This window comes from Clavelina lepadiformis, chromosome 5 (assembly GCF_947623445.1).
Source record: "Clavelina lepadiformis chromosome 5, kaClaLepa1.1, whole genome shotgun sequence".
Classification (NCBI taxonomy): Eukaryota; Metazoa; Chordata; class Ascidiacea; order Aplousobranchia; family Clavelinidae; genus Clavelina; species Clavelina lepadiformis.
This window is the reverse complement of record NC_135244.1, coordinates 8,247,601-8,264,790: the sequence shown is the minus strand read 5'-3', so window position 1 is coordinate 8,264,790 and position 17,190 is coordinate 8,247,601. Positions and strand designations below refer to the sequence as shown.

Genomic DNA, 17,190 nt, shown 5'->3' with positions numbered 1-17,190 from the left:
TATTTGACCTTTTTTGCTTGTTTTTGTAGGGGAAATTAATAATTTGACATACATATTTATCTGTTGTCATACATAATGGCAGATGAACAGATACCTATCGACATCCAATGCAACAAATTGGTTGATTGGTTAATTGATAGAAGACATTGCAATATCAAATGGCAGACAGCAGCTGAAGTGAGACAACCTTTCATATTATTTATCATAACTGCAACAGTTGCACCTAGACAGTTTTCGTTACCAAAATTTGAAATAGTTAATTGTTTTTTCCTCATAAGTCATAATGTTCTTACTCTTAATTAAGAAGTTAAATCGTTGTATTGCAGTTATTGCATGTGTCTTCATTGGTTAACTGCAGAACAGAAGCAATGAAATCCTTCATTTTCATAGGTTGTTAAAGAGAAAATAGTTTCTGCATTACGTGATATGCCAAACACTGAAGAAATGAGAAAACTTTTGGAAGGTTCTTGCTTTCACTATTTTAAGTGTCTCAAGATTGTAAATGTATTGAAAGACACAGAGAAGGACAGCAAAAATATATTTGGCATGTACTCATCAAAGCGGATGAAGGTAATACAGAAAGCTGTGAAGCATAAAAATACCAATAAAATAACCTTTCATTGTCTGACCTTTTCATTTATGTTAAATTGATATACAGCTGTAGTATGTTTAAATTCTACATACGCTATGTATTAGCTTTGGATTAGTTCAAAATAGTTTAATGAGGCTCATCCGCTTTGAGTTAATGAGCTACCACTGTAGATATATAATCAGTTGTATTTGTTACATACTATTGTCTCATTATAGCATTGTAGTATTTACTTATTGTCTCAGTAATAGAAATAGAAACAATTTAATCAGTGTTTTGTATCTTTTTCTTCTGAATTACAGGATTGGCAAGAAATTGTTAAGCTGTATGAAAAGGAGAATCTACATCTTGCTGAACTGTCAAGCAGATTGCTGCGGAATTTAAACTATGAAATCCCTGCAATTAAGAAACAAATAACCAAGTGTGGCCAGTTTCAAGAGGTATAAATAATGAATCCAAATTTTTCTAATTTTTAGCTTGATTTACACATAAACATTAGTAGTGACCACTAGTGTGGTTTTCATCTTATAGGAATGTCGTAAGAAAATTCAAGATTGTGTGAGGAACACAAATGAAGCTCAGAGAAAATATGCAGAAGGGTGCAGAAAGGTTGGAGTAAGTGGGACCAATATACGTCGAGAGCTTTTAGATCTTGTTCAAGACCTCCCCAAGGAGTTTGATGACATTGGACTTAAATGCAGAGATCTTCTGCCTGTTTTAGAATATTATGTTGCCTTTGTTGAATTTTCCTTAACAAGGTAAATTTACTTAACTGTACTTCATGCATTTTTGATAAGGAAATACTACTCATTTCTATAGATAACTTATAGGAAAACTAGACCCTATATCGGGTTTGTTCGAATGTAGTTTTGTCATGTTACGCTTAGTTGCTTTTTGTCCCCATGAATCAACTATAGTTTACAATAATTTTCAGACTTTACACAAGATAGTATTTTTTTATTTTCATTCATTTTAAAATTTTTCTATTTCAGTAATACATTTTCTGAGTCTATCACTCCACTGTCATCTCATATGAGTAAGCTGGGCAACACCACTGTGTATCAACTTAATCATGGTAAACTTCCAGACAGAGTCATGAAAGCTGACTTAAATGCTGAGGTGCTGGATGACAATGCAGATAATGAAGACAACAATGTAAGAACTTTAAACCATCCGATGTGAAATATCTTCTTTTCTTAAATTTGAATAAAAGCCATAGCTACTATACTTCTTTTTAAAGCATTTTGTGTGGCTTCTAATCAAGGACGGCTACCAGCTTTTTCTTTATATAATAAAGTCATTTTGCCAGTGCCATAAGTACAACAGTGAATGGGCTGCTGATCCTTTTAATCAGTGGGTGTTCTGAGCAAGTCAATCTCTTTTCGAGTTTCTGTTGTTGCTAGAACACATTGTTGTTTAATTAGTAGACAAAAACCACTAATCTGACAAAGTTTTCAAGTGGTTCCCTAACACTAATCTGCAAAGCACTCTACAGTTTTATTTTAAAAATATCTCACAAAGTCTTCCTGTTTGATAGAGTACAAATAGTTGGCTGGTGGAGCGGTTTGCCTGCCTGACTTGTAAATATGCATGCTGGGTTCAGTTCCCTCTTGCGTTACTGTTGTAATACCCTTGAGCAAGTTATGAGCTACATTTGCTTCTGTTTGGTGGTCCTAGTGAACAATTTCAAATTCGGACAACAAACAAACAAAAACCAAATGAAAAATGTGTATCCATTCGAACTCATACGTACGACAAGCTTGGTAACTAGTGCTCTAACTGTGAAGAATCATCGCCAACTTTAAATCATGAAAAGACTTTTCTCAGTCCAAGGATAAAAGTTATGATACTATGCCATGTGTGAGAAGTTTCTTGTACGGTAATTGTAGCAATTTCTAATCAAGAGAGCTTTATAATAAAGTAAATCTGGTATGCATTTCATTCGATGTAGGTGTACCGGTAACTAATTGAAATTATGTTTCTTGATGATAGATAGCCTAATCATTTTGCATGAACATATTCAGAAAACGTGCATTCATCCTTGACTTCAATAAAATTAATATTGCAGTAATCTGCAGATTGACTGGGGGATTACTCTAGAAACAGATGACACAATGACCTCAAGCGATGATGTCGTAGATTTTGACATCAGTGTAGAAGAAGCTGGAATTGTTCTAGAAACATCTGGAGATGAAGATGCAGGGAAGCCAGATGATAATGGTTTTGAAATTGTTTCCACTGATGATGCTCCCAGATGGGAAATTGAGGAGGTTTGTCCACTATGTTTTAGATTGTCAGAATTTTGATTGATATTTACTTCAACATGAAACGGTTTGTTTTTATTTTTTTATTAGTTCACTAAAAATTTTTGTTTCAGTGATTTTTGGTTATTTATTGCTAATGCAATGCTGATGTGTAGTGACCATTACGTTTACAACTAGGTGAGCATAAGAGAAGTTCCAAATGGTAATAAATTAGCATCCGGTGAAAGAGTGGCAGAAGGAGAAGAAGCTTTGAGTGTACTTGAATGCGTCAAGACAAGAACGCAGTTCATCAATGAACTTATGGAAGTAAGTTTTGCTGCATTTCATGTTAACTTATTTCAAGGAATCCAAGTTTCCACTGTGAATTACTGCTGAAAAGACGTGTGTGTGTATAATGAAGAAAGACGACAGTAGTTAATACGGTCCTGTCTACTTCATCCAGCTGACAGGCTTCCTGTCACAGAGACTTGCAGAGACTCAACGTGAGTCTGACGTCCTTTCAATCAACCAGTTCCAGTCTGCCCCACCCATCTTGCAGTTGACATCTGTAAATGAACTCGAGGCTATGTTGTCTCTTGTATCATCCATCCATAGCAGCCTAACGTCGACAAAGATGCTTCATTTATGTAGAATACTCGACTCCCCCAGGTTGAAAGATTAGTTTTTGATTAAGCCATTAAATACAATGAACCCGCTATAACAGAGAATTTGCAAGTTGGAATTTGCACTGATATATTATGTGAGTACCGATATTCCGTATATGTTTGCAGATTTGTTGATCGCCTTGCTGACAATCTCAGTAGACAAATTTCTCTCACCAAGAAGTATGAGTCACTGAAACAGTCACATGAAAATAGTATAAAAATTTCTGAAACGGAACAATCATCTCTGCACCCAAAGCTAGAAATTTTAATTTCTGAATCCAAGGAATGGCAACAGCTGGTAACATTCAAATGTTAATTCAAAGATAGGTTTTGAGATAGCAAAAAGCTTCAGCGGTGAAGCATTGTGGTAGACAGAATTTTCTGTAAATTGTCTTGCATATCTGAACTAAAATGTAATGTTTTTACAATTTTAGATTGAAAGTGAAATATCAAAGCGATACAAGGACCGGCCAGTTCATCTTATGGGCGCTATAAACATGATATAAGGAATTCATTTCTATGGACATTGGAAAGTTTGTACTAGCGCCCTGCTCATGCAATATGAGCAATATCTATCGGGCATCATTGTGCAATAGTGTTGATTGAAAATATGGTGAACAATTGCAGCACTTGTTTATAAGATTGATGGAGAAAGTTTGATTGATATGATTTATTTTTCCTATTAGTTGTGTCCGAAGATAGGGATAATACCTGTGAGCCAGTGGTAAAATGGTGGTTGAGATTGGAGTAAAAATGGGATTTTGGTAATGCTAGCAACGATTAAATTAAAATATTGTTCTGGGACAATGCAATGTATTGTTAATACTTCATTGGGTTTTGCTAACATGTGCACAATTAAATCAAAATTATTTTTCGCCAAAAGCACAGTAGGGACGAAAAATCAAGCCAGTTGCTACTAGCACACGTCAATGAACGAAAAAAAATAACCAAGCGGCAACGGTTTAAAACGTAATCAAAAGTAAATAAGGTACTAACGCTGGTAACAACTAGCACGGCCACTAAACCTACAACTAATTAAATCCACAAAACATAAGTTAAAACTGCGAAATTAGGCCGACGAGCAGGTGATGTGTTAAAGAAACAGATTATTGAAAATAGCTTCAATGCTGTACATCGGTGGATGGGAAAAGAAAACCCACTGTAAACGAAACCGCATTCGGGCAAGAGGCCAGTTTCCGGTGGTCATAACGCTAAAGAAGGGCATAGTTGATGATCCTGCGTTAGTACAGCAAAAATGCACAACAATGGTGATCATTGGAAGATGTGATGACGATACTACGCATTGCAAAGTGGACTATTCTGCGGTACATCGACAATAATGTACGGAGAAAGATGCAAATCTTGTCCAATAAATGGCAGTGCTCAAAGAAAACCTCTGTTGTTCCGAAGCTGAAGACTTGAGTGGTGATGTGTCAATCCAGTAACTAGTTCCACTCATTAATCTTAGTCTTTGGTCTTTAAAATAATCTTTAACAATGCATTAAAACAGTGTTACTCCAGGTCAAAACGTATGTGACCTTACCTGCTTGCGGCTTTACTTGATATTTGTGGATTAAAAAAGAAAAACAAACCTTTAAATTAATGTTAACGATTAATTAATAAGAACTTTTGAAAACATACTTGTCAAAATTTTAAAGTAATTACGTCAAAAGTATCGAGTACAAGGACCGACAAAAATTTCTTGAAAAAAAGTAATCCGGAACTGAACAAGTACCGTGGTACTGCCCATCTCATTGTCATGACAGTATCAGGGATGTTACCGAAAACAAAGCTACAGTTCTGAAAAATCATGACCACTTAAAAAATATAGTGAAATATAATATTTATATGTTGTAGTCGACACCAGATCACATTACTAGTTTAATTTAATCAAATTATATGCACAAATTTTATTTTAACGTGCAGTCTTATCAAAAAATGTTAACGTACAGTACATATGGATCGCAGTCCTTCTTTTAACTTTACATTGACCAATCAGGAATTATTACTCGAAATATGTGGGATCAAAATTTCGTTCTGCGCAGAAACATGATTAAGAGATGGCGATATACCCAATTGCTGCTATATAGGTCTAATCAACTCTCTAATATAATGTATAAGTTGCTATTTAGTTGAACAACGTCGAAGGAACCTGGCAATTTTCTCTTAAACTTGATTGACATGATTTGACTGCCGAGTCGAAATTCCTCTAAGTCTAATAACTACAAGAAAATATTCCAAAGTAATCAAGTGTCTTAATGCTGAAATAGATAAAATATTTTACCGCTTTCATTTTACGGTTTTAAATTCATAAGTACAACAAACAAGAAAAACAAGTTTTAGTAAGCAGCTGTAATCTCAAAAAATGTATTCTTGATGCTTTATAAATTGACGAAAAAATGCTCTTTCGTCGGCATATTGACAGATTTTAAAAGTCTAAATGATATTTAATGATATTTTTGTTGGCTCTGCATAAAATAACACGCAGTACATCAGAAGCCTGTTATAAAACTATTGCATTTTTTGTGACAAAGGCGTTGTGTGCCTTGTTTTCACAAGGTGTCGTACAACTTACACTATGTATCCCAACAATTGTCTAGTTTGTGTTCAGATAGCGCTCATACTAGACCGGTTATTGTTTTGCACTCTTCCGAAACGCAATAAGTGCCTGGAATAATATCGCTATCACACCAAAGTATACATTAGACAACGATCTTAGCATTATGATAGGTTAGTTAATTCATTTTGCTGAGTGTTATCGATGCCACCAGCAGATGGTACCGTTTATTCTGTCCGCACAAAGAACGTTTGAGTATACGACGTCATGACGTCACTTTGATGGTACCATTTGCTACAAACAGGTTATAATGAGGTTGAGTGTGTTGATGACTGCTGATGATACAATGTAATGGTGATAATGTGAGCTGCACAATAGCCTTCGAGGTACTCAAGCTTGCAGCAAAGTTTTTCACAACAAGTTCGATGAAGAACGTAAGTGCGTGACATGACACTTACGGATCGAGGTCCAAGATACCTTGCGTCGTTCTTTCTACTTGATTTTAATAGGAAAATAAACACCATAAGTTTTGGGGTGTATTTAAAACTGCTATGGATTTGAAAAAGGACATTTTCAGCTCTCACTTTTTCTTGCTTTGTTCTTTGGAAACTTTTCTGTTATATGGACTAATAGAACCGATGACTATAATGTGGAAAAGTTTGAAACGCCTTCCACAACGCTACTGTTGTTTGGCGTTGTGTTATCAGTGTAAAACAACCATGGCAAACAATGCGGGTTTTTAATCCAGTTGGAAAAGCGTATAATGAAACCGAATGTGAAAGTTCCCATCCATAAGCTTCGAAAACGTAAAACAACATCAGGCCGCTGCAGTAACAACATCTCACAGATAGGCTAAGTGGTACATACACGAAAAGAATAGGCACTTAACGACCAAAGCAGTATTGTTGGTAGGCGTTTTTTGGCCGGAGCTATTTTGTCAAGTCATTTATATGAGACAAAAACTACAAATATTGTGTTTTCTGATCTGAAAATCTTCTCAAGTGGATCTATGTCATTATGACAACTATCTAGGTCTCCATTTAGTACCGTTTCTTCGACATTACGCGAATTTAAGTGGCCCATTACATTGGCAATCAAAATATAAATGATATGCTGTGGACTTAGCAGAAATAACGGAAACGTAAATGGTGATCTTAGAAAGACACTTAACCAAAAAAGACAACAATTTTTGTCGAGAACTAGCAATTTCATTGTGTTTAAATCCATATTTTTGCTTTATCTATTTATCATATAATTTGAATAATTTTCAATGTTTAGTAGATTAAGGTTATTTCGTAACTGATCATTTCGTTTCAATCTCAAAATTTCACACAATACTCGCTCCAGAAATAACGATAGATTGCAATTATTTGAGAAGTATTCACACCTGGACACTTTTCAACACGCAACAGTAACGTAGGTTGAGTGTTTAAAGTTTACTTAATTAATGAATACTTCACTAAAAAATCTAAATGACAGCATGATAATAACCGCTTATGCTACCACGCAAACATCTTGTAGATATAGTAGATATTTGTTTTGAGCTTTGCAAAGATCATAATGTCGCATGTCGCTGCTGAGTCACCACCAGGTGGAATTTATTCTGGTTTGAAAAGAAAGAAAAATTATTTACTGCCTTGTAGCTGTTTCACTAAAGCGTGTTGGTTGCACTCTCGACAATAAGAGATGTCAATATGGAAGAAAAAGTAGAATGAGACGCAGTTGAGGGTATTTATCTGATCGTCTGAGAAACCTAAACTTACTGTTGAGCAAGTCAGGCAACATGGTTTGATAATAAAATTGCATAGTGAAAGTTTTTAAAGGGATGTTACAATTTGATGACATTCAAAGTCAGTTAATTTTTGAAAAAGTACATACTATCTTTTAAAAAATTTTGACCAATGTCTTTGAAAATATTTAATAACTCAAAAACTTCTTTGTAAGTATCATTCCATGTGTTAAATTTCAATTTATCTTTATCATGCTGTACTATATTTATTATAAATATTTTAGTTGAAAGTTATAAAACTAGATTTAGTATTTTAGTATGTCTTTTAAAATAAAACCTTTTATTAACAAAACTTAATAAAATAATTTGAATTGTTAAAATTACCTACTGTAAGTGGTTTCCCCATTTCACCTCATATAAAGAAGTGTATGTATGCATTGTAAATCGTATAACCTTATATGGTATAAAATATATTTGCTATATGGTGAGCCTTTTACTTCTTATCTATACTATTATTAGCAAATGTTTTATGGATAAATGTATTTAAAGCATACTTAATCAATAATGATATTTCACATATAACATTTTGTTGTTGTATAATAATATGAAACTTTGGTATATTTAACTCAGATTTGTTTAGTGGCACTGGTAACCAATAGTTTTTGATAAAGCCAACTTGTAAATTTTGGACGTTTTACCCGTTGAGCTTTGCCGCTTTTTACCCACTCGTTAATTGATTGTCCACGCGGAGTTGTTACTTTGTCTTGCTATAAATTATAATATAAAATGCTTGGCAGTTTTTGGCGCCAACACAAGCAATAACAAAAAGTAAACCCTATGATGCTGGGTTCTATACGTTATGTTGGTTATGTCAAACTAACGGCTTTTATTTTATATCGTAGAAGATTTAAGCATTATTATAAATTAGCTAGAAACTGAAAAACAAAAATCTGTCTAGCTTAGAAATGTCAACTTCTGGTCACCTTGGGTTTCTTCTTCAGCAACCAGCAAGCTCTGATACTTCGCCATATTGTCCGGAGAAACCGAAAATACGAAACAAGATTTGGCGGCCCATCGAAACAGACGCCCTCGAGAAGGAGGTTGCTGGATGCCGATCTTTTAATAATTCTACAAACAATTTTTTGCTTGTCGGATCGACCGTGTCAAGTCAAAATTGTGACTTTGAAAATCGAAAGAATTTATTTATTCCTGAGCACAGCCCATTTGAAAATTACATTCTAAATTTTCAAGACCCGGTACAAAAATACATCAAAACGTACATAAACTACCTTGATTGCCGTACGAGTGATGCAAAACCTAACATCAGTCTAAACAAACGATCTCTGCCCGAAAATGCAACAAGAAAAAGTTTTGTTACCAAAGCAACACGTCATAAGACATGCAATGAACAGTGTAAGTATCTCAGTAAAAAATGTTATAGACTTATAATGGTGACGATCATATTTTTACACCATTACTACTACGTATTTGTTTATTTATTTGAATGCTACCCTACGAACAAAATTTTATTGAAGTTGCTATCAAATTTTTCCAACTTGCTGTTTTTAGACTCACAAGAAAAAAGAAACCCTAATTTTTTTCCAAACCATAACATTGACGACTCCCTTTCTCCAGTGATGGACCTTGAACATAAAGAACACAATGACATGCCTTCTAACTTAACCCGTTGTCGCCGTAAATTCGACCTTTCGGGAGGAAACGAAGCAGTTGAAAGCAAAGAAAAACCGTCAAAAACAAAACATCTAAAGAAGAAGAGAACAAGAGCAGCATTTACTCAAGCTCAAGTAAATGCACTCGAGGAACGGTTTGGTTTGCAGAAATATCTTTCGGGAGTTGAACGGGCAGAATTCGCCCACGCTCTAAACTTAACGGAAACTCAGATCAAGATTTGGTTTCAGAATAGGTAACGGCTGTTTTAATGTATGCAGTGATTGGTGGTACAATGCAACCATTTCAAAATAAATAGCGTATACGCTATCTTTCACTAAATTATGATGATTGCGCAATATATGCTAGTTTGGAACGCTTTCTGATAGTAATCACGCCTAAGCAAAATGGGATAGGATAGGCGAATTCTTGAATTTGGGTGCGCTTATTTATTTTCTATTGATTTAGTGTTGATTTAATATCTGCTCAGTTATCAATCAAAGAAATGCCACGACTCACGCCACGTATATAGATACGCCAAAATAGATAGTTATAGTTGAACAGAAAAATACGTACAATCACCCTTAGAAATTAAAAATTAAAAACTTGTAACAGACGCCGTATGACATTAAGCTGATATTTGCACCATTTTGCCGTGTTGAATTACAGAAACCACTTATTTTTATTACAGAAGATACAAGACTAAACGACGTGTTAGATTGGCAAGAGAAATGATTGCAGCGGCTGTTCAATATCCCCTCCTGGCAACTTTTTCGTCAGGTGGCGCTCAGGCATCATATTCAATGAAAAAACCTGGTTTAAGTATGCTATGGTTGTAGTCAAACAATTTCACTGCACATGGTTTTGGTTTAAACAATTTTCAATAAACTAGTTTATCAAACTAACGCAGACATCAACTTCTCTCGCCCTTCACTATTCCCGCCGTTGTTTGCATCAACGACAACTGCACCTCTTTCCTGGCAGCTCAACACTAATTGGATCGGGTAGAGACAAGCTTGAGGGATTAAGAGTTTTGTTTCACAACACAGTTTTGTAATTTTAGAGACTTTTAAAAACTTTCTGAAGTTTATTTCCCAGAAGATATTTTTAAGTGCGTGCTTGGCATTTGTGTTACAAATATACATTGATAGCGTTGGTATAATAACTGCAACAAAAACTCCTTTGTGAAATGGATTATGCCTTAATTCGGGTTGACACAGCTGTCGCAGCCTGCAAGCATGCGTGCTGGCAGGTGATTGACCTGAAAGGTATCTGGTACTGGAACGTTTCTTTATTTCATTTACCAGGTTGTAATCGATAAAGCTGTCGTTGGTGGCAATGAATTTTATTATCATAAACAGAAAACGACATTAAGTGACAGTGAACACAAATAACGGATTTGCGGCAAGGATACGTACGTCAAGACGGCAACAACGACACCTCGAGATTTCCAGTAACTGAATAACCCCAAACAGTGGTAGACACGTGACGTTTCAAGAAAGACAAATGCCCAAAAATTGAGCAATGTTTATTGCTACTTGCGAGATGATTGAGATTGCAAAGCGATCGACATTGAAGTAGGCAAAAGTAATGTTCCATTTACCTGGTTTGGTATAAAATGGCCTTTGACCAAAGGGCGTACAAAAAATACGAAACAAATCTGTGCAAATTAACATTTGAAAAACAGCAAATATCGTAGCAAAAACATTGACATTATAAAAGCAACATCAGCGCGTTCTTGTCTGTGTTAGCATGAGATAAGTCAAAGAGAGTTTTATGGTAAAGTAGACGAGATCAACGCACAGTTCAAATTTGTTTTCATTCATGGTCGTTAAAACTATACTACAAGCAAGGTAAGCAATTAAAACAAAACTATTCATTTTTACCATAACTTTCACAGTACTCTTTACATCATAAACTCAACAGGTTCCATTTCCATCGCTTTCTTGGCGTTGTGATGCTGCTGGGAGCTGCCTTGGTTTAAGTTTCTTTGATCGTTTTCATTTTCGAGCCTCGCCTCTAAGTCAAGGAGATCTTGATCTATTGGTTGTGAATCAAGCATATCTTGGTTGTTCTGGCGTGAGCTTGGTCGGAATTTATCTGTATTGGTAAAATGTTTTTAGTAAATAAATAAAGTCGGAATTTTTCGAAAATGTCATCTAAAATTCACAACGCAAAGCATGTTTGTCAAGCATTTGATTGATTGATACGAGTCTGAGTTAAGGTGCAAACATATTGTTAAAAAGCTAGACATTTTGATAACAACTACAAATAAAACTTTGAACACTAATTCGCTCACCTATTATGGAACCTGGGTCAAGAACACAAAATTGACCATCTCTGTATCTTACTGGAAGAAAATTGTACACTGGAGGTTTTCTAAAATGAAAAACAAAACAGTTTTCAGGCAACTTTATATCTTCAGAAAGTTTTAATTCTTAAGAACGTAACATTTATGAAAATTCATAAATCTACTGAACAGGGTTGCAATTTTGCTACAACATCAGGCAAGTTTTGTAAACAAATCACCAACCTTCCTTGGCATTTCAGGCCTTCAACACAGGGACAGTAGTAATTAATGCTCGCGATATAGACGTCAGTTTTAACACTGGTCTCCACAGAACATCTCTCGTTCAGTCTTGCAAATCGCTTACACATTTTTCTAGAATAGCCTTGGACCGTAGCGCAGCAAAGCCCTTCGTCGCAATCCTCGGCCACCTGAAAGTGCGTTTTTATCATTAGAATTATATTTTAAATTTTTATTTCAAAATTTACACATTTTTAAATTTCCCGGAATTTCAGATCTTTCAGATAAGCTCAACATAGACAAAAAACGCGTCATCTATACGAGATACTAAGTTTTTGTTTATGAATAATTAAAGAACAAAACACTAATTTCAGAAAAAGGGAAGACTTCATATACTTTACTGTCACGAAAACGTGTCTTGCGGTTTGAAAGAAAAGGCAAAAACCTATATTAAGTCGACAGGTTCTGCCAGGTACACGTGATGTCTATGATATCGTTGATTTCTTACCTCGCAGATGGTATCTACCGTACCGGATTTCACGCCAGCGGCACAAGCCCCAGCAACACAGTGAGCTAAATCGTCATCGTTGTCTGAACAACACTGAGCGTCATCAATGCACTGCTCTCCGACCTCAAGGCAGACAAGACATTCGCTGTACATATCCGTCTTATAACAATACTCATCTGAAACAATAGATAAAATTCGCTTAGTTTCCTGTTTGAAATTATTTACTATTCCATATATGATTGCAATTCCAACACAGATATTTAAGGTTAAAATGTATGTAACTTACTGTGAAAATTTCTAAATACTGTGAAGAGAATATTTTTCCTTAGTTTTTATGAAAACGAAAACATCTTTATTTCTTTACCTTCATTGCATGGGTTCGCCAAAGAACACGCAAACGCGCCATTTCCATCCTTTGTCTGCACTTGCATTTGATCGGATAACCACATTTCGTCTGAAAGTCATAAAAATCGGGTAATAATATTTGATATAAGATTTTATCCCAAATCATTATTAGTGAACAGACTCCAACACAAAACATATACTTTTTATTTGACATAATATGTTTTCATGTCAGTTTTTAAATTCTTTATTTGGAAACTGAAAATAAGATGAAGAATGGCTTTCGGCTGATGCAAGCGCATCGAAATCGTATTAAAACTTGCATTGATTTTTTCATTTTTTGTCTTTTCCTTGATGTGTGTTTTAAAGAGGGTCAAGTCCAAAAACAAGTTGGCCTTCAATGAAAGAGTAATTGTCAGTAAACATACTGGTGAATGGATATGTACTAATACCTAGTGGATAAGCAGTTATTGCTAAATCGCAAATTTTGCCTCCTATTATAATGAAGCGGGTGGTCATGATGCTGTCACAATCTAAAACAATATGCTTGATGACTGAGGTTTGTACTAAGTTGACCAGCTAAAGTATTTTGGATCGAATACGTCTACGCAGGTAATAGGTATAGGTGATTAGTAGCAGGAAATGTTTAGTTTCAGCAAAGTAATGTCACAGACGACAGTACATACACTGGCAAAACATTCTTGTTTTTACCGCACTTACCGGTACCGGGTTCGGCTAAAGCCAAGACTGAACTGTACTATAGGTTAGTATATACAATTCATTAACCAGTGCATATACATCAATTGTAAACCAGTTTGGGCTTACTTTACGCAAAATTTTCCTACTATACACTTAATTACACTCTAATTATACCTACTACTCTTTACTTGTCTGTCATAGGAAACATTCTATTGATACTTGATCCAAATATCTGAGTCATCCTTATTCTTTCTTTTATTGTGACGTAATAAGAACAGCGATGGTCGTCATAATTTAGTGATAAATTTGCGTTTTTGTCACTTATTTATGGCAACAACTGCATTATCGCTGCATATTTGTGCAAATCCATTCACCAGTATATATACTAACAACTGCTCTTTGATCTAAGGTCAACTTGTTTTTGAACACACCCCTCACTTTAAGTAGAGTTTTTTTAAATTACGCCATACGTTATGTGAGCAGGGGCGCCTTATGGAAAATAAAATCATCACTGTCACAGCACTCTGTGCAACGCTTTCACATCATCTTAAGCTGCATTATATCATATCCGTGTTAAAGACGTAATATGCAACCAGCAAGACAAGGTTAACCAGTTTATAAGATGCCGGAAAATTATAGACCTATAGAACCATCCACCCATAAATTTTCGCTGCCCATCCCAGACAGAAAACGTGACCTGGCCTCTGTTGTTATGTTATTTGATCCCACCTTACGTGACAGTTATGAGGTTTTATAAGATGACGTGATGGTCACTTTGAAATTCGTAACGCTCTTTAACTCGTTCAGCAAAGGGTATAGAGTCTATAGACTGTACGGTTTATGTTTGTTTACATATATAACGGGTTTATTTATTGAAAAACAGTATTGCAGTTTTCCTTTGGAAACCACCTTATCAGCCTGCCATGGTAGTCAAAGTTTTGCGGGCTTCTGAATCAGTGATAATATGTACAAAGGGAAAATTTCATATTAACGACACGGAAACTCGCCATCATTATATCAAGTTAATAAAAATTATTATTAAATAACAAGGCAATTGCTGAACATTTCCGTTGTTTTGTTTAGATTTGTCGCTAATTTAAGCTCAACTTTTTATAAAAAAATCTGTTTAAGAAGGGGTTTTGATAGAGTTTTCATAAAAGACAGCAAAAATGCAGATTTCTTAAAAATAATAGATAATTTAACATATACCTATACTTTTTTTATTGTATTTTAAACTATTTACCGTACTTCAAAAATCAATTACTAAACTAAACATTGGTGAAACTTCTTACTTCCGATGTCATCTGTCTCTTTGTTGATGGTTTGTTGCACGTCAACATTTTCGTTTCCAATCTGCGTCTGGTATTCGGACGAGTTATGGTAATTCGCTGGTAACGAGTTAATTACTTCCTGTAAAAAAATGACGAAAACCGTAAATTTTAAATTTCTTGATCGCAATACAAGCGTTACTTATGAATTATGATGCTGCAGAATTACGCGTAACAACTGAACTTAAAAACAAGGTCCCTTCAGAAAGGTGGTATATAGTGTACGTAAAGCAAATAAATATATCGATAAAACGTCAGGTAGAAAACGACATATTGAAGGCACAGTATAAATTTTCTGAATCTCAAACGAAAATTCGTTTCTTCTTTGCTCATTGAGTTTATTGACTTTATAGAAATCAAATCGATATTTGCGTTAAAATAGATATATATTATATTTGCCTTTTTGGCCCACCATTCATCAATCTATTGAATTTAGCACAGTATGCTTCAGTACGGAGATTTTTTAAAACAAAAATTACGCAACATTTTTTGACATGTTATGTCCTTATTTAAAACAGTCCCTTTTACCTGGACGTCATCCAACCATTTTCCATCATCATCTTCTTCTTCGATGAAAGCATCCTCCAGATTATTTAATTCTATCAGGGGGTAGACTGGAGATCCCACCAAATTATTGTCAAGGCCGTCTATACACGAAAAAGAGACAAACTCAAAATTTATAAAATTTTGCAAATGACACTAACTTTTCGAAAAAAAAACACATGTTAGACTTTACCAGCTGCGCCAACTTCTTTGAGATCTTCCAACAAATCAGACACAAGAAGGTCTTGCAAGAGTTTTGTCTCTTCGTTAATCAGTTGGTTTTGGACATCTTCCTCCATGGGAATATCATAAAAGCCATTGTCATTGTTGTTATACAAACCATTGCTGGAAGATGACGATCCAGCCAATCTCGAATAGGGGGAGCAAAGAGCTGTTTCTATCATTAATCCACAAAAAGCTAGGTTTAGCAAAACTCCAACCATTTTTGTAATATCTTTCACACAGCAATACACATGTATATATCTGTTCAAAATAATAGATTTCATCATAAATTAAAGCGCTATGAATCTCAAACAACCAATGTAATTATGAGTAAATTAGCACTTTAGGAGCCTAAACGATGCGTAAACTAGCGGACGTGCGCTTTAAGTATATTTGCAAGACATTAACAGTTTCAGCAAATGATTTTCTATAGTTAATGACATTTATTGATTTTTACTTGAGCAGAGCAGAAAATTAGGTGCGTTTCGCATATTTGATTCTCTTCAAGAAACTGAACATCAAGAATTCTCCTTACACGCTTATAAATTATTCAAATAATCCATAAGGGTGTAAATTAAGCTGCTTCTTGTTCTAACGTACACCCTTCATAAAACTTGCAATATCTGTAAGACAATGACGAAGCTGAATATATGCTATAGACATTGCCAGCACAGTGCGATTTATGCTTGGTTTAAATTTCTTCTTGAGTTTTGCCTCTTTAATATACTTTCGCTTTTTACCCATGTATTAGTGCTATTGGCTTGTATTTTTCATGCCAATGACGAAAGTGCCTCAAAACTGCTTTTGCATATGCGTTTTAAAGATCTTCTTTCTCTTTCTCTCTCGATTTTACCTTTTTCTTCGCACTTAAGCGGTGTCGAAGTATCCATATTAAATAATAATAAGAAAAAGGAAAAGCACGCATCTATATTGTATTGCACGATGTAGCCCTCAACATCGTAGCGTTTTTCTCTGGTGGCCACAATAATTCCATGCTCTTGCAGATCAGTTATTTTACCACATTTTCCAGTATCAGTTATCGTCAGTTTTACATACCGCGTATCCATTCATTTGCGGCTAGATTTTCTGAGGCTTACACCACACAATGACACAATTCCCGGTTCCCTGGAATGCAACAATTAATCAATATCCTTTAATTTTTATACTACTTATTTAGAAGCTGAATCTTGCGGTTAATGCACAACTCGTAATATGTGTCTGATGATCAAAAATCAATGTGTTCGCCTGCTCGTTCGTTGTTACTCAGGTTATGTCACTGAAATCTCGCAAGTAACAGACTTTTTCCTGGAAACCAGCAGTCTTCACTAAAAAAAAAACGATAAACCATTAAAGCTATAAAAGTATGTTTCGGGTGATCGAATCAATATTTTATGCTCAGCGGGCCTTATGTACACGAAAAACACAGTGGCCTACTGGTATACACAACAGCAATTAGGAAACTTAACGGTTATCTGCAGACAGCTATATTCGTTTCAACAGACCTTAATTCAAGTAAGTGGGCTTTTTGTTCTACTTTAAAATTTGTAAGGAGCCACAAAAGTTTAAAATT

At 35.0% G+C, this 17,190-nt stretch overlaps 3 protein-coding genes across 6 annotated transcripts; 2 read left to right on the top strand and 1 right to left on the bottom strand.

The window, feature by feature from the left end:
* The first annotated feature begins 13 nt into the window (after positions 1–13).
* Positions 14–4,123, top strand: LOC143460069 (CDK5 regulatory subunit-associated protein 3-like). Its single transcript, XM_076957436.1, has 10 exons — positions 14–177; positions 391–570; positions 892–1,029; positions 1,121–1,347; positions 1,582–1,744; positions 2,668–2,859; positions 3,031–3,159; positions 3,296–3,501; positions 3,624–3,795; positions 3,932–4,123. The coding sequence occupies exons 1-10, from the start codon at positions 76–78 to the stop codon at positions 4,001–4,003; spliced, it is 1,581 nt and encodes a 526-aa protein (XP_076813551.1). The 5' UTR covers positions 14–75; the 3' UTR covers positions 4,004–4,123.
* A 4,533-nt stretch (positions 4,124–8,656) lies between these two features.
* Positions 8,657–10,744, top strand: LOC143459408 (uncharacterized). 2 transcript variants are annotated; one of them, XM_076956557.1, is made up of 4 exons: positions 8,657–9,196; positions 9,353–9,707; positions 10,143–10,231; positions 10,362–10,744. In XM_076956557.1, exons 1-4 carry the CDS (start codon positions 8,749–8,751, stop codon positions 10,457–10,459), a joined length of 990 nt encoding a protein of 329 aa, XP_076812672.1. In that variant the 5' UTR covers positions 8,657–8,748; the 3' UTR covers positions 10,460–10,744. The 2 variants fall into 2 exon arrangements, with proteins under 2 accessions (XP_076812672.1, XP_076812671.1); XM_076956556.1 differs by having other exon boundaries at positions 8,660–9,196; positions 10,143–10,273.
* A 36-nt stretch (positions 10,745–10,780) lies between these two features.
* LOC143459407 (dickkopf-related protein 3-like) lies at positions 10,781–16,918 on the bottom strand. 3 transcript variants are annotated; one of them, XM_076956553.1, is made up of 9 exons: positions 16,677–16,918; positions 15,592–15,795; positions 15,384–15,502; positions 14,820–14,937; positions 12,851–12,940; positions 12,487–12,662; positions 11,985–12,169; positions 11,751–11,830; positions 10,781–11,551 (listed from the first exon to the last, which is right to left on the bottom strand). In XM_076956553.1, the coding sequence occupies exons 2-9, from the start codon at positions 15,695–15,697 to the stop codon at positions 11,358–11,360; spliced, it is 1,068 nt and encodes a 355-aa protein (XP_076812668.1). In that variant the 5' UTR covers positions 15,698–15,795; positions 16,677–16,918; the 3' UTR covers positions 10,781–11,357. The 3 variants fall into 3 exon arrangements, with proteins under 3 accessions (XP_076812668.1, XP_076812667.1, XP_076812666.1); XM_076956552.1 differs by lacking the exon at positions 16,677–16,918 and adding an exon at positions 16,078–16,230; XM_076956551.1 differs by lacking the exon at positions 16,677–16,918 and having other exon boundaries at positions 15,592–15,901.
* Between the last annotated feature and the right edge of the window lie 272 nt (positions 16,919–17,190).

Excerpts from the sequence above, each read along its gene's own strand:
- LOC143460069 (XM_076957436.1), top strand. The coding sequence starts at position 76 with ATGGCAGATGAACAGATACCTATCGACATCCAATGCAACAAATTGGTT. Across the intron at positions 1,348-1,581 it reads GTTGAATTTTCCTTAACAAG|TAATACATTTTCTGAGTCTA; the intron begins GTAAATTTACTT and ends TTTCTATTTCAG. Across the intron at positions 1,745-2,667 it reads CAGATAATGAAGACAACAAT|ATTGACTGGGGGATTACTCT; the intron begins GTAAGAACTTTA and ends AGTAATCTGCAG.
- LOC143459407 (XM_076956551.1), bottom strand. The coding sequence starts at position 15,841 with ATGGTTGGAGTTTTGCTAAACCTAGCTTTTTGTGGATTAATGATAGAA. Across the intron at positions 14,938-15,383 it reads AATGGTTGGATGACGTCCAG|GAAGTAATTAACTCGTTACC; the intron begins GTAAAAGGGACT and ends ATTTTTTTACAG. Across the intron at positions 12,170-12,486 it reads CGGTAGATACCATCTGCGAG|GTGGCCGAGGATTGCGACGA; the intron begins GTAAGAAATCAA and ends ACGCACTTTCAG.
- LOC143459408 (XM_076956556.1), top strand. The coding sequence starts at position 8,749 with ATGTCAACTTCTGGTCACCTTGGGTTTCTTCTTCAGCAACCAGCAAGC. Across the intron at positions 9,197-9,352 it reads TAAGACATGCAATGAACAGT|ACTCACAAGAAAAAAGAAAC; the intron begins GTAAGTATCTCA and ends TGCTGTTTTTAG. Across the intron at positions 10,274-10,361 it reads AATGAAAAAACCTGGTTTAA|ACATCAACTTCTCTCGCCCT; the intron begins GTATGCTATGGT and ends AAACTAACGCAG.